The sequence below is a fragment of the Budorcas taxicolor genome, chromosome 20, assembly GCF_023091745.1.
Source record: "Budorcas taxicolor isolate Tak-1 chromosome 20, Takin1.1, whole genome shotgun sequence".
Lineage (NCBI taxonomy): Eukaryota > Metazoa > Chordata > Mammalia > Artiodactyla > Bovidae > Budorcas > Budorcas taxicolor.
In genome coordinates this window covers 56,836,136-56,861,137 of record NC_068929.1, presented here as the reverse complement: position 1 = coordinate 56,861,137, position 25,002 = coordinate 56,836,136, and the positions used below count along the sequence as shown (strand labels likewise).

At 37.3% G+C, this 25,002-nt stretch overlaps 1 protein-coding gene across 1 annotated transcript in view; it reads right to left on the bottom strand.

The window, feature by feature from the left end:
• The window catches only part of CDH18 (cadherin 18), a 417,078-nt gene that overhangs the window by 263,323 nt on the left and 128,753 nt on the right, over positions 1-25,002 (bottom strand). The window contains exon 3 of the mRNA XM_052659026.1: positions 13,027-13,146. Within this exon, the coding sequence (XP_052514986.1) occupies positions 13,027-13,146 (120 nt within the window). The remainder of the gene's footprint in view (positions 1-13,026; positions 13,147-25,002) is intronic.

Genomic DNA, 25,002 nt, shown 5'->3' with positions numbered 1-25,002 from the left:
TATGGGTTTGGGTGGACTCCGGGAGTAGGTGATGGACACAGAGGCCCGATGTGCTACGGTTCATGGGGTCACAAAGAGCTGGACATGATTGAGTGACTGAACTAAACTGAATTGATAGTGTCTTTAAAATACTTGGCAACTTCAAGATGATAGTAATTTTTTTTTTTTTTCAAATATGCATTCCCAATGGAGTAGAAAACTACCTTTGGTTCCATTCTCTGCTCTCATAAATATATACAATTAGCATAACTTTTGATATTTAATTTAAGTCAGCATGACAAATTTCCTTTTCCAGTTTAGCAGTGGACCTCAAACTGTAAAATGGCTACTCATATACAGAGAACAATATGGTTTCTGTGGATCATGGATTTTGGATTGAGAGGAATAAAAGTCATCTTGGGGAGCCTGCTCTACACCTCCCTGGGCAGTGCATTGTGCTGTCAAGGTGATTTATCACCCTGCAAAGCACATTTCACAATGATCCAGCTACCAGAACTCTATGTGCCTGCACATAAAAATAACCTAACCAGAGTGACTACCCTGCCAGCCTATTGCTCAGCAATCTTTTGTGCGTGATTTTCACCTTGTGTACTTGTTGCATGATCACAAAATAGCTACTGTACTGCCAACAATTAGATATGTGCTTAAATCTAGAATATTGAAAGACTGAAAGAGGAACCCCTGGCACATGTATAGAGATATCAAAACCTTCCTAGTACCTCCTGGTGGTCTTTTCTTTTTGTCTCACTGACTAGAACTGGGTCACAGAAGCTGAAAGCAGGCTGGGAAATGTAACTTTTTAACTGAGTTACGTTGCTATACTGAAAATCAGGATTCTGATAGGATCAGCAAAATAAGAAATTAATATTGAGTGGACAACCACTTGTGTCTACCATAGTGCATTAACTATTTCTTAAATGCTATATAAATGGCCTTCATGTTTCGTTAAATACCATAGTATCTTTTGAAATTCAGGAAATATTTAGAATTATTCCCTATAGAAGACAAAGTAGGACAATATGTCTTTCAGTAATTTGATAATATGGCACAGTTTTGAATGAGTACATAATATTTTTCTCTAAGAGAAGCATATTTTCTAGCATTGGGATTACCAAATAATATTTTGGGTCATTATGTACTCAATCATCGCAAAATGATTTGAAAATATATCTAGAATAATTTGTACATGCTTAGTATCATTATTATATGACTGAGGGATGTTACAAAGGAAAAAAAATTGATAAAACATATTATACTGCAGAATAGTCTATGTTCTGTAGATATTGTAAAGCATAATTTAAATATTTTAACTTCCTAGTTACTAACAAATATAGAATATTTCATTGGGAAAAAACTATATTCAAGTAGGTTTCTTATAGAATTATGAAAAATGGGGCTTCCCATGTGGCACTGCTGCTGCTGCTGCTAAGTTGCTTCAGTCGTGTCTGACTCTGTGTGACCCCATAGATGGCAGCCCACTAGGCTCCTCTGTTTCTGGGATTCTCCAGGCAAGAATACTGGAGTGGGCTGCCAATTCCTTCTCCAATACATGAAAGTGAAAAGTGAAGGTGAAGTCGCTCAGTCGTGCCTGACTCTTAGCAACCCCATGGACTGCAGCCTACCAGGCTCTTCCATCCATGGGATTTTCCAGGCAAGAGTACTGGAGTGGGGTGCCATTGCCTTCTCCCCATGTGGCACTAGTGGTAAAAAACCTGCCTGTGAATGCAGGAGACGTAAGTGATGTGGTTCATTCCTTGAGTCGGGAAGATCCCCTGGAGGAGGGCATGGCAACCCATTTCAATATTCTTTCCTGGAGAATCCCACATACATAGGGGCCTGGCAACCTACAGTCCATAGGGTCACAAAGAGGCAGACAAGACTGAAGCAACCTAGTCTGTGCACACAAAATATTTAAGAGGCTTTACATCTTTTATCCAAGCATACATAACATCTTCCTACAAACATTTCATTTGTTCATTTGTGAAGTGAGATAAATTTGAAGTTAAGTATTGAGATTAAATAGGATGAAGATTGTTGTTGTATTTAATTACATCATACAGACTGAAGAATATTATAAATCTTGTTTACAGTTACATTCTAGGAAAATTATTGAGGCCCTCCACTAAGTGCTTTTTTTTTATAGTTGATTGATTTCTGCTATAAGAAGTTAAGAAAAGGTCATTTTTGAGAATCAAGCTATTGTTGGTTAAGACCTATGTGTTAGTGATAATTATTTCACAGAAAGCATGCCACTTTGCCTCAACTAGAGACACTATTCTGAGTTGGGACAGTCATATCTAAAGTTAAAAACCAGTTATTTTGTCTAACTTATTCCTCTCTAAATTGTTGTTCAGTCGCCCAGTCATGACCAACTCTTCATGACCTCATGGACTGCAGCACACTAGGCTTCCCCATCCCTCACAATCTCCTGGAGTTTGCCCAAGTTCCTGTCCATTGCATCAGTGATATCATCCAACCATCTCAACCTCTATCATCCCCTTCTCCTTCTGGCTTCAATCTTTCCCAGCATCATTATCTTTTTCAGTGTGTCAGCTCTTCACAATAGGTGGCCAGAGTATTGGAGATTCAGCTTCATCATCAGTCCTTCTAATGAATATTCAGGGTTGATTTCCTTTAAGATTGACTGGTTTGATCTCCGTGGTGTCCAAAGGAATCTCAAGAGTCTTCTCCAGCACCACAATTGGAAAGCATTAATTCTTCAGCACTCTGCCTTCTTTATGGTCCATCTCTCACAATCGTGCATGACTACTGAAAAGACCAGGGCCTTGACTATACAGACCTTTGTCGGCAAAGTGATGTCTTTGTTTTTTAACACACTGTCTAGGTTTGTCATAGCCTTCCTGCCAAGAAGCACTCATCTAATTTCAAGGCTGCAGTCACCATCTGCAGTGATTGTAGGGCCCAAGAAGAGGAAATTGATCACTGTTTCCACCATTTCCCATTCTATTTGCCATGAAGTAATGGGACCAGATCCCATGATCTTACTTTTTAAAAAAAAATATTTAGTTTTAAGGTGGTTTTTTCATTCTCCTCCTTCACCCTCATCAAGATGTTCTCTAGTTACTCTCCAATTTCTGGCATTAGAGTGGCATCATCGGCATATCTGAGGTTGTTGATATTTTCCTGGCAATTTTGATTCCAACTTATAACACATCCAGCCTGGTATTTCCCATTATGTGCTCGGCGTATAAGTTAAATAAATAGGGTGACAATAAACAGGCATGTCATACTCCTTTCTCAGTCCTGAACCACTCAGTGTTCCATACATGGTTCTAATTGTTTCTTCTTGACCGGCATTCTGGTTTCTCAGAAGACAGGTAAGATAGTCTGGTACTCCCATCTCCTTAAGAGTTTTCCACAGTTTGTTATGATCCATTCACAATCAAAGGCTTTAGTACAGTTAATGAAACAGAGGTAGATTTTTTCTTTTTTTTTGGAATTTCCTTGTTTTCTCTATGATCCTCCAAATGCTGGCAATCTGATCTTTAATTCCTCTGCCTTTTCTAAACCCAGCTTGAACATCTGAAAGTTCTTGGTTCACATAATTCTGAAGCCTAGCATACTGGATCTTGAGCATAACCCTACTAGCATGGGAGATGAATGCAACTGTCTGATGGTTTGAATATTTTTAATAATGCCCTTCTTGGGAATTGAGATGAAGATTGACATTTTCCAGTCCTGTGGCCACTGCTGGGTCTTCCAAATTTGCTGTCATATTGAGTGCAGCACTTTGATAGTATCATCTTTTGAGAATTTGAATAGCTCTGCTGGAATCCCATTGCCTCCACAGGCTTTTTTGGCAGCAGTTCTTCCTAAGGCCCATCTGACTTCACACTCCAGAATGTCTAGCTCTGGGTGACTAACCACACAATCCTGATTATTTGGGTCATTAATATCTTTTTTGTACTTATTCTTTCCATCTTTTGTGTGCTCTTTCCATCTCATCTTGAGCCTTTCTGCTACTATTAGGTCTTTACCATTTCTGTCCTTTACTGTGCAGATCTTTGGATTAAACTTTCCTTTGATATTTCCAATTTTCTTGAAGAGATTTCTTTCCCCTTCTGAGAAGTCTTTCTCCTTCTGTTGTTTTCCTCTAATTCTTTGCATAGCTAAATGACTAGTTATTTTGTCTAACTCATTTCTCGTTAAATTACCATTCCACATTTTCTAAAAGTATATTTCTTCTATTAATAATATTCATAGAAATAATTTTCCTTGAAATTTGGGAAAAAAAATTAAAGACATAAAATTTAATAGTGGAACACTTGCTTTTTACAATTTTGTCTGTTTATTTGGAGTAAAAAAAATATTCCACATGAAATTATTTTCTGTTTTAGATAAGACTCAAATTCATTACAGTGAGCTATATAGTAATTTTGGAAATTCTCCTCAACATTAAAGAGAGCAAAATGAGAGAACTTTACTGAGTAATGATGCTTTTCCAGTGTCTGGATTAACTGAGACCATTGCATTACTTTCCTAGCTGGAACAGGCATTATCATTATCGGTATATAGATACAAGAAAATGGGAGCATAAAATTTAAGTAGACTGATCAATTTACTATGATTCTAAGTACATCCTAGGATTTGACCAGGAAGTATCTCCAAGCAATTTGGGAATAAACTTTGATATTTTGGAAAACAAATAAATATGTGTTACTTCTCTATATAAACTAAATTATTTATAAGATAACTATTTTTTTCATAGGAAGGTCAATTACATCTTTTTTTTTTTTCATGTCTTTTTTTTTTTGAGCACACTGTATGGCATGTGGGATCTCAGTTACCTGACCAGGGATCAAACCTGCATTCCTTGCATTGGAACCACAGAGGCTTTACTACTGGAAAGCCAGGATGTCCCTTTTTCTTTATTAAATTTACAATAGTGTCTTTTTAAAATAAATAATGATATTATGTGTGCCTTCAGAACCAATAGCCATCTCTAGGTGTAGTAGTACATTTTATTTGATGTCAACTTGCTTTGTTCCCTGGGGAGTGGATGTCATTAATTCAGAAAGGTTTGACTGACAAGAGATTTGCAACCCAATTCTGTCCTTTTTTAACATCATGTCACAAAAATGTTCAAGTACAAAAATGAGCTAGAAGTGTTGAAAAAATCTAGTATGTTCTGTGTATATAACTAAAAGGTAGTCTTTCTAGCCTTTCTACTGTATGTATCTAAAAAATTAGAAGTAGCATTTATCAACAGTGATGTTTAAAATAACTATATTTTCTAATTAAATATTCACTATAATAAGAAAAAATTCATAAATGTTATATGAAAATGATTCACAATTTAAAGTATAACTGATCTATATTATATGGCATACCTGTCTCAATAGTCTTTATTTTAGGAATGTGGTGAAAAATCACTGTAAGTACCATTTATGCAGACTCCATCATTGATAATCATTGATTTATGGTTCATGTTAATAGTCAAAAGAGCTGGTAGTCACCATTGCTAGCACTGTGAGCAACTGTGGATAAGACTTAAATTGGATTTTGTAAACTATATATCCCTGCTTTCCCTGATATCCGATTTTAATCCAGGTTTTCATGTTTCCTAAGTTGACCATAAGGAAGATTCAACACATTTCTCTGTGAACAGGCACAGACATAATTTAATAGATATGTTCCAGCTTTAAAAAAAAGCAAGAAATAATTTATAAGTTGTTGACTATGAAACAGCTAGTGGAAAAAAATTAAGTGGCTATTAATACTATGACTATTTAGAGATGTGCATCCTCAATTAAAAACCTCGTAACTACCCTTTGTGAATCCTTCATTCTAAGAGCCCAGAAAGAGACATGGTAGCTTCTTGGTTCTGTCTTTGACCTAAGTCAAGGGGAACTCATCTTTTTGCAGCAACTCAATTATTAAGCTTCTGCTACGACCACCTGACATAAATTTCATACTTTGTAAAGATGTGAAGAAACTTTAAACATATTGATTTATTTTTAATGTAGTTGGCACTATATTAACTTGAATAGGAGTGATATTTGAGCTGTGTCATTAAAGAAATCACAGTCACAGTCAGACCAGGAGCTGGTACTGTGGCACAGACCATGAACTCTTTATTGCCAATTCAGACTTAAATGGAAAAAAGCAGGGAAAACCACTAGACCATTCAGGTATGACCTAAATCAAATCTCTTACAATTATACAGTGGAAGTGAAAAATAGATTCAATTAGATCTGATAGAGTGCCTGAAAAACTGTGGAAGGAGGTTCCTGACACTGTTAAGGAGGAAGGGATCAAGATCATCTCTAAGGAAAAGAAATGCAAAAAGGCAAAACAGTTGTCTGAGGAGGTCTTGTAAACAGATGTGAATAGAAGATAAATGAAAGGCAAAGGAGAAAAGGAAAGATATACCCATTTGAATGCAGAGTTCCAAAGAAGAGCGAGGAGTGATAAGAAAGCCTTCCTCAGTGACCAATGCAAAGAAACAGAGGAAAACAATAGAATTGGAAAGTCTAGATATCTATAAAGAAAATGAGAGATACCAAGGGAATGTTTCATGCAAAGATGGACACAATAAAGGACAGAAATGGTATGGACCTAACAGAAGCAGAATATATTAAGAGGTGGCAAGAATACACAGAAGAACTATACAAAAAAAAAAAAAAAAATCCTCATGACTCAGATAATCACTATGGTGTGATCATTCACCTAGAGCCAGACATCCTGGAATGTGAGGTCAAGTTGGGCCTTAGGAAGCATCACTAAGAACAAAGCTAGTGGAGGTGATTGAATTCAAGTTGAGCTTTTTCAAATCCTAAAAGATGATGCTGTGAAAGTGCTGCACTCAATACACCAAAAATTTTGGAAAATTCACCAATGGCCACAGGACTGGAAAAGGTCAGTTTTCATTTAAGTCCCAAAGAAAGACAATGCCAAAGAATGCTCAAACTACCACACGATGGCATTCATCTCACACGCTGATAAAGTAATGCTCAAAAATCTCCAAGCCAAACTTCAACAGTATGTGGAACTGTGAACTTCCAGATTTCAAGCTGGAATTAGGAAAGGCAGAGGAACCAGAGATCAAATTACCAACATCTACTGGATCATCGAAAAAGCAAGAGAGTTCCAGAAAAAACATCTAATTTTGCTTTACTGACTATGCTGAAGTCTTTGTGTGTATCACAAAAAAATGTGAAAAGTCTTAAAGAGATGGGAATACCAGACCACCTGACCTGCCTCCTGAGAAATCTGTATACAGGTCAGGAAGCAACAGTTAGAACCAAACACAGAACATGAGACTGGTTCCAAATAGGGATGGAGTATGTCAAGGCTATATATTGTCACCCTGGTTATTTAAATTACATGCAGAGTACATCATGAGAAACGCTAGGCTAGATGAAGCACAAGCTGGAATCAAGAGTGCTGGGAGAAATATCAATAACTTCAGATATGCAAATAACACCACCCTTATGGCAGAATGTGAAGAAGTGCTAAAAAGCCTCTTGATGAAAATGAAAGAGGAGAATGAAAAAGTTGGCTTAAAACTCAACATTCAGAAAACTAAGATCATGACATCTGGTCCCATCACTTCATGGCAAGTAGACTGGGAAATGGTGGAAACAGTGACAGACTTTATTTTTTCCTGGGGCTCCAAAATCACTGCAGATGGTGACTGCAGCTTGGAAGAAAAGTTATGGCCAATCTAGACAGCATATTAAAAAGCAGAGACACTACTTTGCCAACAAAGGCCCATCAAGTCAAAGCTATGGTTTTTCCAGTAGTCACATGTGGATGTGAGAGTCGGACTATAAAGAATGTTGAGCACCGAAGAACTGATGGCTTTGAACTGTGGTGTTGGAGAAGACTCTTGAGAGTCCCTTGGACTGCAAGGAGATGCAAACAGTCCATCCTAAAAGAAATCAGTCCTGAATATTCATTGGAAACACTGATGCTGAAGCTGAAACTCCAATACTTTGGCCACCTGATGTGAAGAACTGACTCATTTGAAAAGAAGCTGATTCTGGGAAAAAATGAAGGCAGAAGGAAAAGGGGACAACAGAGAATGAGATGGTTGGATGGCATCACTGACTCAATGGACGTGAATTTGAGCAAACTCCAGGAGTTAGCGATGGACAGGGAGGCCTGGCATGCCGCAGTCCATGGGGCTACAACTGAATGACAACTGAACTGAACTGAACTGAACTGAATAAACAAGCATTAGCCAAAATTTCTGTTGACTTTAGTTCTCTGAGCACTTAATATGGCTTTCTTACTCAGCTGCCTTCTTCATAATATTCAGTTTAGGGTTAGTAGTTTTCATAAGCATTAAAACAGTTCCTCATGTAATAACTCTAAAAGTTTTCTTTGCTGAATTAAATGAAAATGTTTAAGTAGAATGCTTCCCTTGTAGGTCCGTCATTAAAGAATCTGCCTGCAGTGCAGGAGACCTGGGTTCAGTTCCTGGGTTGGGAAAATCCCCTGGAGAAGGAAATGGCAACCCACTCCAGTATTCTTGCCTGGAGAATCCCACAGACAAAGGATCCTGGTAGGCTACATTCCATGGAGTTGCAAGAGTCTGACACGACTTAGCGTCTATACTACCACCATCATCCTCATAAATGGGGCTTCTCTGGTAGCTCATCAATAAAGAATCCTCCTGGAATACAGGAGACATGAGTTCAATATCTGGGTTGGGAAGATCCCTTGGAGAAGGAAATGGCTACCCACTCCAGTATTGTTGCCTGGGAAATCTCATGGACAGAAGAGCCTAGCAGGCTACAGTCCATGCGGTGGCAAAGAGTCAGACTTGACTTCGCAATGAAAAACCAACAACATCTTCATAAACCCTACATTAACACAGTTTCTACATATATGTGGCCAGAAGTATTATATGTTTCTTTACAATTCATTGTCATCTCCGTTAATTTTTCAGTTTTCTGATCTTTCAAACAGTTCAGTTCAGTTCAGTTCAGTCGCTCAGTCGTGTCTGACTCTTTGCGACCCCATGAATCGCAGCATGCCAGGCCTCCCTGTCCATCACCAACTCCCGGAGTTCACTCAAACTCACGTCCATTGAGTCAGTGATGCCATCCAGCCATCCCATCCTCTGTCATCCCCTTCTCCTCCTGCCCTCAATCCCTCCCAGCATCAGAGTCTTTTCCAATGACTCAACTCTTCGCATGAGGTGGCCAAAGTACTGGAGTTTCAGCTTCAGCATCATTCCTTCCAAAGAAATCCCAGGGCTGATCTCCTTCAGAATAGACAGGTTGGATCTCCTTGCAGTCCAAGGGACTCTCAAGAGTCTTCTCCAACACCACAGTTCAAAAGCATCAATTCTTTGGTATTCAGCTTTCTTCACAGTCCAAAACCCACATCCATACATGACCATTGGAAAAACCATAGCCTTGACTAGATGGACCTTTGCTGGCAAAGTAATGTCTCTGCTTTTCAATATGCTATCTAGGTTGGTCATAACTTTTCTTTCAAGGAGTAAGCATCTTTTAACTTCATGGCTGCAGTCACCATCAGCAGTGATTTTGGAGCCCCCCAAAATAAAGTCTGACACTGTTTCCCCTGTTTCCCCATCTATTTCCCATGAAGTGATGGGACCAGATGCCATGATCTTAGTTTTCTGCATGTTGAGCTTTAAGCCAACTTTTTCACTCTTCTCTTGTAGTTAATATTTAATCAATCATTAAGAAGTATTCTCCTACTGTTGTTCCACATTAAGCAAGCATTATGAAATAACAAAAACAAAACTTATTTGAAGCAATAAATTATTCACAGGATTTATGTTTCATCATATTGATTAACGAGATTCAGTAGAAAACAATGCATACCTTATTAAACAAATTATCTATAGTATAATAATTCAAGAGCCACTAATCTTAACCATAAGCACTCACAGCTCTATTTGAACACAAAAGTTCTGCTGCATTATAATTAGTCTTCATTGAAAAGACTAACTAGAAATGTCATAGTACAAGATGAAGTGAAAGTTGCTCAGTCGTGTCCAACTCTTTGTGACCCCATGGACTACATAGTCCAAGGAATTCTCCAAGCCAGAATACCGGTATGGGTAAGCCTTTCCCTTCTCCAGGGAATCTTCCCAACCCAGGGACTGAACTCAGGTCTTCCACATTGCAGGCAAATTCCTTACCAGCTGAGTCACCAGGGAATCCAATATACCTTTTAACACAATGGAAATAAGGCAATCCAAAGTCCTGATCTTAACAATAAGCACTCACAACTCTATTTGAATACAAAAATTCAGCTGCACTATAATTATTCTTCTTTGAATGGACTAACTGGAAATGTTATAGTCATGCCAAATGAAAGGATAGAATTAAAGTATTACTATTAAACTGTACATTTTAAAGTAACTACGCATCTAATTTTCTTATATAATATCTCATTTATAACAACTGATTCCTTACCTTTAAGGATGTTTGTATGTGTTTTATTCCAGTTATTTAAGGCACAATTTCCACTAAATTCATTAGTTCTGAGGATGTTTAATTGCATTATAATAGATCTCTTAAGCTTAAATTACCAAAAACTTCTTAGCTTTGAAGAGAACACTCAGCATTTTGTTTTATAATCCCTCTTAGCACTTTGTGCAGACAACCAGTCTAAGAGATTTGCATATTTAAACAATCTTGATAGCAGAAAACATATCCATAGACTTCCCTGAGGTTTCAGCCAATACAATATCGAAATTAAAACATATCAATATGGAGGCATAAATTTCATTCAATAAATCATTTTGCTTAAAAGAGCAAACATTATAAGAGCAAGGATCATTTCAATAGAGCAGAACCTTAATAGCAGCCTATTTATATCTCAGATAATCATTTTTGTTTCCTGAAGGACTTAATTAATCCATAATATATATGTACAACCAAATGCAATTTTTATTTGAATTTTTTGTTTGATATATTTGCTTCACTAAAAAACAAGCAACAGAAGAGTTCAATACCAGTCACCTTTTATCCACATTGGCCTGCTTTCTTTGTCCAAAGTAAACACGCACACATACACACACACACACACACCCATATACATACCTGCATATACTCACACCAACACATGCAGACATTCAGACAGATATTCAGAGATACACAAGCACACAGAATTATTATTTGGTTTTAAAGAAGTTCAAGTGTGTGGTAAGTTTTAAAACCCATATAAGATGTCTATAGCCTAGCAATATTCTATTAAGTAAATATAACATGTATATATAAATAAACATTCGGCTCTCTAAAAGGACAGTTAATGGAATAAATTGCATGTGTGCAGGTGTGTGCATGCATACATGTGTGTCTGTGTGTGTGTGAGCCTCAGACGAGGTAACTGGAACATAGTCTCCTCAATTCTTTCCTCCAAGAAGATGCATATTTAAAGTGAGAAATACACATATTTTATATATAAAACAATCATGGTTATTGGGAAATTACCACAAAATGAGAAACACTATTGTCAAATAATGAGTTGGCTTAAGAATGTTTATCACTACATGTCAATCATATTACAATACAGGCATGCATTAAGTCAACATGTTGTACCCTTTTAATTACACAGTGTTACACTTCAAATATATCTCAGTAAAAAATATATTCTATCAATTCTGAAGTATCCTATCAGAACAACATAAATAAATATATATAATTTTTGACCCAGAATTTTGATTACTAGGCTGATAAACATTTTTATTTCTAAATATTTAGTAATACCTTGGTACTATTGATATAAGAGCTTGCATGCTCACTCTAGGTCACATTATATTATTTATTTTTATTATATCCCAATTTTTATTTATCTCATTTATTTTATAATTATAATGCATATAATATGTGGATATATACGCAGGTATATATGTGCAATTCTTCATTTACATATCTGCATCTTTACACCTTCTCACTGTTTTCTTCTCAAGTTATGGGAATTTCAAGGGTTAAGACTGTGTGTCTGAGGTCTCCTCCTGCCCAGTGTACTTTGTGTTGGAGCACACCAGGGAGAGAAAGAAGGCACCTTCCTGTAAACGTGTCAATGACAATCCTCCTAGCAATCTAGTGGCGTTAGCTATTGCAGTAAGCTTGTCCATAGCATCTCTTCAGGGAATGTACCTCACTGTCTGAGACAATGGTTAATAAACTGTAATAGGCACTTATTGAACAGTGTTCCCTGAAAAATGCATTGTATGCTATGTAACTGTAAGATGATAAGGAGATATTTGACCAAATATTACCCCTGCATTAGTTATCTGGTGGTTACCTTTACTTAAAGATCCCACATGTTAACTAGATTCAGAATGGATCTCACATTACCAGAAAGGATCCAGGAAGCTGCTGGAACATCTTAGACCTTTCTCTGGTCCATCTATATCTCCTGATTATGTATATTCTTGAAACTGTTTATTAAACTTGAACCATTTCATACTGAACATTTGGCTACTTTTAAAAATGGGTTTATATTTACCTTTAGCCAAATTTCTATTCACAAACTCTTTACTGATAAGACCATGAGTTTTCTGTGGTTTATAGATTATGCTGCTGGAACATAGGCCTACACTGAATTATTGAGTATCCTTCATTACCATTTTGGCATCACATAATATAGTATGATATGACTCTTTTGGCTACAAAAAAAGAGAAGAAATAGAGCAGAATTCATATAATTTTTAACAAATGCTTATATGTCTTTGGCCTTATTCTCAGTTAATTTCATTTACATAACATATTACTTTAAGACTGAAGTGTTATGTAATCTCTGTTTTAAACAGCATTTATCTAAATGTCACAGAAAGATTCAAAACTGAAAAGTTTTTACTGGTATGGGTATAAATGATGGATAATCAGGTATTAAGGAGGACAGTTAATTTATCTTCAATTATTTAATCAAACTGTCCTGGAGAAACTGAGGGCATTTTTAAAGTTCTAAAATAACAATGTCTAATGCAGAAGACCACACAGACATGAAGATACTGCTTTCTTTTTTTTTGTAGTATGCATCTGTACATCAATTATCCATAAAAGTACTAACCTGTTTTAGGGTCTACGGAGAAGTAGGGCTGTCCCTGGAGAATACTGTAAACCACCCGAGCACTGTTTCCATAGGTGGGGTCATCTGCATCAGTGGCTGTCACCTGTAGAACAGAGGTACCTGTGCATTCAGGAAAACAAATGATTAAGCACATGATTAATTTGTACCCAGAAAAAAACATTTATGCTGAAACATCTGTGGAAAATGATAATTTCCTATATTTCTTAGATCATCCTTCAAACCTGCTACTTGGTTTCTTTCTGTGCAACCAATTATCCTAAATGAGAGCCCAGGATGGAACATTGGATTTCAGGTATTTTAATATGATTTTTTACGTGATGATACCATTATGAAGGGTCTGTTTTAACCTTCATGTAATCAGAGTGGGTTGGGTCAATTCTCAAGAATCAAACTGGTGTTAACTGGCGGGGGAGGGGGTAAAATGAAAAGTATTTTGAGGGTGTACAGTTGAGTCTTGAACAATGTGGGGGTTACTGATAGTTTTCAATTTTAATAATTCAGTCAATGATTTAGATCTAACACATCTATAAAGAGTTTAATATCTGCTTAACTACAAAGTTTTACTTCCATGTTGAAATTTAGACACGACTTTAAGCAAAACTAGTTCTGTACCTTCAAAGGATCCTAGAAATAGATCCTCTGAAAGTACAGAACTAGTTAATACGAAATGCCAAGTTCATCTGACAATCCTTATTAGCAGACCATACATGTACAGTTGGCCCTCCATATATATGACTCCTCATATATATGACTGAGAGCAGGAGGAGAAGGGGGTGAGAGGATGAGATGGTTGGATGGCATCACTGACTCAATGGACACGAGTCTGAGCAAACTTCAGGAGACAGTGAAGGACAGGGAAGCCTGGAGTGCTTTGGTCCATGGAGTTGCAAAGAGTGGGACGTGACTGACAGACAACAACAACAATATTTGGTTCCACATCCATAAATGTAACCAACTGCTGGTCATGTTCTATGTTCTGATCTCCAGTGGTTGAATTTCTGGATATGGGACCATGGATATGGATATTGAGGGCCAGCTAAAGGACCTGAGCATCTACAGGTGTTCATGGCAGTGCTGGAACCATTTCCCTTCAGATACTAAGGGATAACTGTATATATAGACTTTTAGTAAAATGCCATGATTTTGGCCTCTAAACAGAATTTTTACATTGAGAGGCTAAGTAAAACTATAACTAGTAATTATGCACACTCAGAAGAAAAGGACTGTTATATACCTAAAAGAAACTCTTAATTGTGGATAATAAAACATAATAATAGTGACACCAAATTCTGGTGAGAAATTAGGCCACTCACACACAGCTAGTAGAAATGTAAATTTAGCAAATTCTTAAATAAACATACATTTACCATGTAGCAGCAGCAAATTGTACTCTTGAGCATTTATGCTAAAGTCATGAAAATGTATGTTCACATAAAAATCTGTTTTACAAATATTCAGAGATATTATTCTTAGTAGCACCAGACTAGAAACAGCTGAAATATCCTTCAATGGGAAAGTAATTGAACAAACTATGGTACAATATTATTGAGGAATACTACTCAGCAATAAAAATGATAAGAATATTAACATAAACATCACCTTATATAAATCTTCAGGAAATTATGCCTAGAGGGTGGAAAAAGACAACCCCCAAAGACTATATACTGTATGAGTCCATGTATTTAACATTCTTGAAGTGATGCAATTTTTGAAATGGATGACAGATTAGTAGTTGCTAAAATCTGGGAGAGAAAGAGGGGAAAGGTGTGGATTTGGTTATAAAAGGGCAACATGAGGGATCCTGATAAAGCTGCTACTGTTCAGTATTTTGATTATGGATACACAAGAACTAAATATATGCATACACACACAGGTAAAACTAGGGAAATGTAAGTAAGATTGGTAAATGATTTCAATAACCTGATTATGATATTGCTTTATAGTTTTGCAGGATGCTAACATTGGGTATGGAGAAGGAAATGGCAACCCACTCCAGTATTCTTGCCTGGAGAATCCCAGGGATGGAGGAGCCCGGTGGGCTACCATCTATGGGGTCGCACAGAACCGGACACGACTGAAGTGACTTAGCAACAGCAGCAGCAGCAGCACTGGGTAAGGAGAAGGCAATGGCAACCCACTCCAGTACTCTTGCCTGGAAAATCCCATGGATGGAGGAGCCTGGTGGGCTGCAGTCCATGGGGTCGCGAAGAGTGGGGGACAACTGAGCGACTTTACTTTCACTCTTCACTTTCATGCATTGGAGAAGGAAATGGCAACCCACTCCAGTGGTCTTGCCTGGAGAATCCCAGGGACAGGGGAGTCTGGTGGGCTGCTGTCTATGGGATCACACAGAGTTGGACACGACTGAAATGACTTAGCAGCAGCAGCAGCAGCAGCATTGGGTAAAATGGGTAAAGCTATAAGAGATCTATATTATTTCTCATGACAGCATGTGAATCTATGATGATATCAAATTTTAAAGGTTAAAAAATATATCTTCTTGCTTTAGTGCTATTCCATTCTTAGAGCCCTATTTGGACTTGGATGTGTACTATATATATATATATATATATATAAAATTGCAAAAATTAAAATCTATAGTAGGTACCTGGGTCAGACTCTAAAAAGGTAAAAAGCCCATACTGTGTCCAAAATATTGTAAAATTATACCAGCTAAATCTTTGATCTTATAGGAAAAATGATGATCATACTGGGCATACAAACATTATTTAATACTAGGAGTCAGAAAAAAAAAAGAAGTATAAATAGAAAGCTGTAAAATAATGGCTATCTTTTAAGAAACCACATTTACAAAATTCTCAGGTTTTAAAACTTGCTGTGGCCTTACAATACTGATTTACGTCTAAATAATGTTAATATCTTAAAAGCAGTCCCAAAGGAACCATTCCATTGAAAAAACTGGTTAAGGCAAATTTTTCAAGATTATACTCCATTTACTGTGATAGGCTGGACCACCACAGGAAAGAAAAAGAGTGTTCTGCTCGGCTTGAGCTGTCTTTAAAAGCTCAGGCTTGTTAGGTGAAAGCTGAGACACGTGAATGGAGTGACAGGTGAGAGAACAATGAGAAAAGGAGAAATAAAAGAAATCAAAGTAGCCTGGTGGTGTTGACTAAGTGATGGTTGAAAGTACCAAAAAAAAAAAGAAGTGAGCAGAGCAGAAGAGAGATCCAGGGGAAAGAAAGAAAACATACTAACTCTCTACCCTAGTTCAAAAAATTATCAAGTATCAACAATTATCAACTACCTTGAAACAGTTGGAACAGTTGGTCTCATGGGTTTTGGGCAATCCTAGTCGTGCATAAAGCAAAGAATAGTAAATGTCCTCTATCATTGTTCTTTGGTGGCATCTGAAGGTAGCAGCCTGCCACTTTGCGTAAACAGATTGCTGGTTGAGGGAACATAGGCATATGTACAGCACAGCTCAACCAAAAGTCAGCCTGCCCTGAACTCATCAAGAGTAGAATTAAATAGCAGGGGTGGAAAATAAATCCTGAGTTTACTCAATTGTTCAAAGATTCCCTACCAAGAGGTTTTAGACCAAAAGGAAAACATATACTTATTTTATTTTCTCATTTATTTGGAGGTTTGATGGGAGCGTTTTAAGAACTATTGTTACTTCCAAAGGAAGGGTTAAAGAATTAAAACATAGACTGCTTTAGTGTGTGTGTGTTATGAGCTGAATGATTTTCCCTCTAAGTTCATATGTTACATTGTTAAAGTCTAGTTGCTTAAATGGTAACAATGGTGATGCTCCATTGCGTCTGACTCTTTGAGACACTAAAGACTATAGCCAGCCAGGCTCCTCTGTCCATGGAATTTTCCAGGCAAGAATACTGGAGCGGGTGCCATTTCCTACTTCAGGGGAATCTTCCAACCCAGGAATCAAATCCATGTCTGTTGCTTCTCCTGAGTTGGCAGGCAGATTCTTTACCACTAGCACCGCCTGGGAACCATATAAAACTGAACCTCTTAAATATTTCCCGTATTTCCTTCATAAAATTTCAGAAAATGAACTGAGACAATTTTTCATCTTAGTCATCAGCTTTCTTTTTTTTCACAATAGATTGCTCACCTGGGCAAGGAGTTTGCTTCTCAGGCAGCAGTTTATTTATCATGGTTCACTTTACCCAATCTCTCTCCATCTGTCTCTGGCCTGCATGAATGCCCAGTCATGTCTCACTCTTTGCGACCCCATGGACTTTGTATCTCGCCAGGCTCCTCTGTCCACAGGATTCTCCAGGCAAGAATAGTAGAGTGGATTGCCATTTCCTACTCTGGGGGATCTTCCCAATCCAGGGATCCAACCTGCATCTCTCTCACCTCCTGTATTGACAGGCAGATTCTTTACCACTGTGCCATTTAACAGGTGAAATCGGGTCACTAGAGATGTAATTAAGATGAAGTCATACTGCAATAGTTTGGGCTACTGATCTACTATGACTGCTGTCCTTATAAAAATAAGACACTTGGAAAAGATGGATACACACAAACACACACACACACACACAAGAGAAGTACATTAGGTGAAGATGAAGGCAGAGATCAAGATGATATTTCCACAAGACAAGGTAAGTCAGATTGCCAGCAAAGCACTAGAAGCTGGAGGTGGGGCTTGAAAAGACCCTCCCCCAGGTCTTTAAGAGGGAATATGGCCCTGCTAATAATACCTGGACTGTAGACATCTAACTTCAGGAACAGTGCTAACAGTAAAGGCGTATTTTTTAAGTTCGTCGTTCTTTGGTTTAGCAGTCCTAGCAAACTGATACATTGTATTATAGCTGCAGTGGGAGGAAAGGACGTTTATTCTCAGAATTTGCAGTTGTTCTTTGACTCTGGATAAGAGTCAGAAGTTAGAAGCCAAGAAAAAATGATAATATCTTCTTTGATGCCAGATACATCATAAATGAGATCAAATAAAAAGTTAATTTCACAAACAGACAGAATTAGGTAGAAATTAATGTTATTTGATTTGTTAAATATTAGGCATTACTAGATCATGGTATCTGGTCCCATCACTTCATGGGAAATAGATTAGGAAACAGTGTCTGACTTTATTTTTTTGGACTCTAAACTCACTGCAGATGGTGACTGCAGCCATGAAATTAAAAGACACTTACTCCTTGGAAGGAAAATTATGACCAACCTAGACAGCATATTCAAAAGCAGAGACATTACTTTGCCAGCAAAGGTCCATCTAGTCAAGGCTATGGTTTTTCCTGTGGTCATGTATGGATGTGAGAGTTGGACTGTGAAGAAGGCTGAGCGCCGAAGAACTGATGCTTTTGAACTGTGATGTTGGAGAAGGCTCTTGAGAGTCCCTTGGACTGCAAGGAGATCCAACCAGTCCATTCTAAAGGAGATCGACCCTGGGATTTCTTTGGAAGGAATGATACTGAAGCTGAAACTCCAGTACTTTGGCCACCTCAGGCGAAGAGTTGCCTCATTGGAAAAGATTCTGATGCTGGGAGGGGTTGGGGGCAGGAGGAGAAGGGGACGACAGAGGATGAGATGGCTGGATGGCATCACTGACTTGATGGACATGAGTCTGAGTGAACTCCGGGAGTCGGTGATGGACAAGGAGGCCTGGCGTGCTGTGATTCACGGGGTCGCAAAGAGTCGGACGCAACTGAGAGACTGAACTGAACTGAGTGATCCAACTGTTGGCCTTTCTAAGTAAATTAATTAGCTATATTGGTTATTTTAATGAAGACTTTTTATTCCTGGTTGAAAAGTTTAAATGAAAAAAAAAAAATCCGTATGTTATATTTATGTCTGAGAAAAGTATTCCACATTGCGCCATTAAATTCCTTTGTTCATGCTATCGCCCCTAACTGTATACATAATAGAAAAGGATTATTATCCTCTACAGTGCTAGATTTCCAAAGAGAAATATGAGAAGTGATACCTAGAAGCCCATTATTCCACTAGAATATTAAAATAAGTATCTAATTTTCTCTGGAAATTATTATATGGGTTTGGTCAATAGATATTAAACTCACAGTACTTTCCCTAAACAACTGGCTTCCAATCAAAGAAAACTTTAAACAGTACTACATAAGTGTCTTTCATTTTTACAACTGTTTTCATTAAAAACAATAACCACAGAAACATTGCATTTTAAAATTTCATTGGCTATTTAGTGTACTATTTATTTTATTTTCACATTAAATATATCCTACAGTGCACATTTAGGTAATCCCATGCTAGGGATTATAGCCTCTCAGTTGATTTTTGAAACAAAGCTGAAAAGATTCAAGTACATAAAAAAGCTTTCAAGATCTATTTTCTAAAATAAAATTCAAGTCTTGTTTTCTTTGGGGACCGCCCTGTGTCATTCTTTTCATGTGGTTTCCTCTTGTACTGCTGTTTTACAAATAGCACACATTTTGTAACATTACATATCAATGAGAAACACAGTGGACTTTCCTAAAAACCTCTAAAGACCAATTTGAAATATTTAATAAGGCATTTTAATAGCAAGCAAATATTCTCTGAGATTGCAAATCATTATGCATGACTTGTCAGAGATCACAGCTCTGTTAAAATCTCAAGTGAATTAACATTGAGCAAGAGCTTTGAGTAAAAATAAGCTGGAGATTTATGAAGGCTGAGAGTAGCTCTCTGAAGGAATCTCTTAGGGCTTAATTCTCAGAAGATTTTTTTCCAGGGACTGCGAAAAAGTAATAATCATCAAGATACAACTTAAATTTCATTCTACACAGGAGGACTGTAATTTCACCAATGGAGAAATAACATAGTATTTTAGCCATCATGTAATTTTATAAAGCTTTGAGTAGTCACCCAAGAGTCACTGGATTTAAAAAAAAAATCCTCTGTAAGCACACTTATGAAACATCTGGGTAACAAAGCAAAATTCACTATTCTAATTATATGTTTTCAGTCATGGCTATTGCTAGTTTTTGTATAGTCTCTTATTTTTAAGATATTTTAATGATGTGGCTGAATTTTTTAAAGTTTTTGTTGAATGTGCTACAGTATTTCTGTTTTATGATTTGACTATTTTGCCAGGGGACAGGTAGGACCTTAACTCCCTGGCCAAGGATTGAAACTGCACCCTCTGCATTGGAAGGCGAAGTCTTAACCACTGGACTGCCAGGGAAGTCCCCTGTACTTCAAGTAGAGATTCAGTTAGATTTGGTTAGATCCTTTTTATGGAAGTACCTAATGTGAGATTCAGCAATACGTGAACCGTGAACTTCCAGATGTTCAAGCTGGTTTTAGAAAAGGCAGAGGAACCAGAGATGAAATTGCCAACACCTGCTGGATCATCGAAAAAGCAAGAGAGTTCCAGAAAAGCATCTATTTCTGCTTTATTGACTATGCCAAAGCCTTTGACTGTGTGGATCACAATACACTGTGGAAAACTCTGAAAGAGATGGGAATACCAGACCACCTGACCTGCCTCTTGAGAAATCTATATGCAGGTCAGGAAGCAACAGTTAGAACTGGACATGGAACAACAGGCTGGTTTCAAATAGGAAAAGGAGTATGTCAAGGCTGTATATTGTCACCTTGCTTATTTAACTTCTATGCAGAGTACATCATGAAAAACGCTGGGCTGGAAGAAGCACAAGCTGGAATCAAGATCGCCGGGAGAAATATCAATAACCTCAGATATGCAGATGACACCACCCTTATGGCAGAAAGTGAAGAGGAACTGAAGAGCCTCTTGATGAAAGTGAAAGAGGACAGTGAAAAGCTGGCTGTAAGCTCAACATTCAGAAAACTAAGATCATGGCATCCGGTCCCATCACTTCATGGGAAATAGATGGGGAAACAGTGGAAACAGTGTCAGACTTTATTTTTTTGGGCTCCAAAAATCACTGCAGATAGTGACTGCAGCCATGAAATTAAAAGATGCTTACTCCTTGGAAGGAAAGTTATGACCAACCTAGATAGCATATTGAAAAGCAGAGACATTACTTTGCCAACAAAGGTCCATCTAGTCAAGGCTATGGTTTTTCCAGTGGTCATGTATGGATGTGATAATTTGACTGTGAAGAAAGCTGAGGACTGAAGAACTGATGCTTTTGGACTGTGGTGTTGGAGAAGACTCTTGGGAGTCCCTTGGACTGCAAGGAGGTCCAATCAGTCCTTCCTAATGGAGATCAGTCCTGGGTGTTCATTGAAAGGACTGATGCTAAAGCTGAAACTCCAATACTTTGGCCACCTCATGCAAAGAGTTGACTCATTGGAAAAGACTCTGATGCTGGGAGGGATTGAGGGCAGGAGGAGAAGGGGATGACAGAGGATGAGAAGGTTGGATAGCATCACCGACTCGATGGACATGAATTTGAGTAAACTCCGGGAGTTGGTGTTGGACAGCGAGGCCTGGCGTGCTGCGATTCATGGGGTCACAAAGAGTTGGATACGACTGAGTGACTGAACTGAACTGAACTGAATGTGAGATTTGATATTACTCAAGTAAACTTTTAATCATATACCATAAATGAAAAAATAAGGACATATATATATATAGTGCCAAGGATGTGGGATCTCTCTGCTATATATCATTTAACATAACAATAAGATGCATCTATTGAGAAAATTACATTCAATGCCATTTTACAGATGGGAATGTTGAGGTTCATAAAGGTAATATAGTTGGCAATTTAAGAAGGCAGAATTCAAGCTGGTCTTACTCTTTTCCTATGTGATATTTTTTTTTCCATACTCCATTGCCGCATCCAATCATGGCTGGATATAGTTACAAAAACTAGTTGATAATATCTAGTTGATAATAGTTATAATATCTTCTAGACCTTTTTCTTGTCTGTTTGCTTGGTGGAATGTAATGGCTTTCCAGATGCATCTATTTAAAGAGAGGTGGCATTATACCTTACCCTCACTCCCACCCAAACCATAGCCAAAGCCCAAGTGAGTAAATATATTTTGTCAGATGAAGGTATGTGTAAAATACTTAGGAAGAAGCAACCTCCAGGTACCAATAATAGTGCTGCTGTCTTCTGTAGCCTTACAGAATGCTCACAATTTTCTTGACTTCGGTACAGAGTAAATGGTTGCAGTAAAAACTGACTAGACTGCTGTAATCCCACCAGCTTTATGTATCTTCTAAACGCATCTGCATGCTGTGCTCACATTACTTTCCTACCCTGTTCTGCTCTGCAGAAACCTAACATCCATCAGCAATTAGTGTTTCCCATGTTTGTGCATTAAAGCACACCTGCTGGGGTCAGGTAACACCCACCCTCCCAGCCTTACTGATGCTTCAGTCCTTCAGTGGTTGTGTCACAGCCCACTATTTGGTTTTTGCTTCTCTTACCATTTTCTTAACTTGTTCCACCAATTCAGTCCCTTTTATTGAGCTAAATGACAGAGAATCTGATTTTTCCTGATTAAACTCTAATGCAGACAGAAGGTATTAACAGGTTTCTCCCCAACTACCCTTTATTTCTTTTCTGAATAATGATGATACCAAATATTATGATTAGGTTCTGCATTTGATTCTTCTATAGTTACTACTTTCAAATAGGAATCTAGGTAGGTGTGTGTGTGTGTGTGTGTGTGTGTGTTTATATTCACTAACTAGAAATTTACTTAACATATTGGAATCTGACAAATACATCATTTGGAGAGCTGCCTGTGTGTGTTTTCTCAGTCATGTCCAACTCTTTCTGACCCCATGGACTGTATGCTTCCAGGCTCCTCTATCCATAGAATTTTCCAGATAAGAATACTGAAACAGGTTGCCATTTCCTTCTCCAGAGAATCTTCCCAACCCAGGAATTGAACCTGAGTCTCTTGTGTCTCCTGCACTGGGAAGTGGATTCTTTACCACTGAGCCACCTGGGAAGCCTAGAAAGCTGCCTTCTGTATGCAAAATAGACTTTAGGATAGAATGTTTTTTTAACCTGGAGGAAAATACATATGTATATATAGTTTGTCTCTTTATCTATTTAAATAGCACATAACACTTTAATACTTAATTCCCTAGTTTACCGTATATGATAATTAAGTCCATTTCATTTGCTAATTTTATATCAACTTCTCATCAAAAATTAAATTTATATCTATAAGTTGCTTTACTTTCCACTCAGGAAAAGAATTTCATTTAAAAAATAAAAGTTGTTAACAAATTCAGCCTTATTCTGAATAATACCTTGTATTTCAGCTAAATTTTCATTCAATAAAAACAAGAGAAAAAATAAAATCAAAACCAATAAACAACAAAACATCTACTACAGACTAGAATACCAGAGACAGAATTATTTTGTCCTTTTTTGCTCACCGAAAATCGGTAATAATGTTTGAGAAGAGTTTAATGAAAGATAATATATATGCTATTATTATACATTATATAAGGTAAATATATATATTTAAAAATATATATTTAAAATATATATTTAAAATACATATATTCAAAAATATATTTAAAGTTGACATTGATTTTAATTATTGAGGAAATAACTCCAATTTATTTTTTGCCAGTTAGCTGAAAAATTAATTTTAAACATTGTAATAGCCCAGTGTATATATTTCACAGTTACAAAAAATAAAACATAACAATGCAGATATAAAATTAAAATCCTCCTTAATGAGTGCTAAGTTGCTTCAGTTATGCCCGACTCTTTGCAACCCTATGGACTCTAGCCCCCAGGCTCCTCTATCCATGGGGATTCTCCAGGTTAGAGTGGGTTGCCATGCCCTCCTCCACGGGATCTTCCCAACCCAGGGACTGAAACTGCATCTCTTTTGTCTCTTGCATAAGAGACATGTATATATATGAAGACTGAAGATTAGACCTGGTGGCGGAGACTTATTAAACGCTGCTTGAAATCAACAACTTTTCTTCGACTCTGTCAGTTGCTATCTCACCAGCTGCTTTATTCACACAGACTATGAGCCAGAGTGTAAATTTATTTACAAAGCAACAAAGCAGTTCCCAAACAGGTGCTGGTACACCTCTTTACTCAAAGGACAATACAGAAAATTCCTGCTCAATCAATCTGTTATTATTAATTGCATTTATCTTACAGAATGTCTTCAAGAAGTCAAATATGATCTTAGTGAGAAAAATATAACTCCTTTAACCACTCCCCTTAAGAAAAGCAATGTTAGAAATGTCTTACATGTCTTTTCATAACTGTCTCCACTCATTCAAAGGTCTATCTTGTAGTTGTGTACATATAAACAGAACTTTATACAACTTTTTCTGTAATAAGAGAACATGTCATGGACATTTCCATGCCAGCTAGGTAAATATAATTTTCATATTCATATGATATTCCATAGTGTTTCTGATATGCATTTAGATTCTTCCAGTTGAGTTTCTTTTTGTTTCTGATAACAACTTACCACAAACAACTGGGTAAAACAAAAAGTATATATTCTTATATTTGTGTTTGCCTTTTGTCATGTATGCATTTCATGCTGTGATAAACTTCTATAGAAGGAGCACAAATTTTGCAATATTCCATGGTGCTATGTGAAACAGCAGTGAAAGATTTAATGAGACCATTTAGTCAGACTTACACTAATGAACACATCAGTGAGAATGGGGAAACATTCCATTGCAATGGCCTCAAGTAAATGGAATCATAGCTTATATGGTTCCTTTGCCAACTATTGTTCAGTGCACTACCAAAAATTCAATACTTATTTTCTTCCATGAAAAAGCTCAATAGCAAAGTCAGATTAGGATCGGTTTGCTAAAATTTAATAGCAGATTTCTACCAGAGTCCAGATCAAGATAGCAGAGGATAAAAATCCTGAGCTCACCTTCTCCAACAGAAAAACTAAAATTACAGTTACATATAGAACAACTGTCTTCCCAGGTGGCTCAGTGGTAAAGAATCTGCCTTCCAAGCAGGAGAGAGCAGTTCAATCCCTGGGTTGGGAAGATCCCCTGGAGAAGGGAAAGGCTACCCACTCCGGTATTCTGGCCTGGAGAAT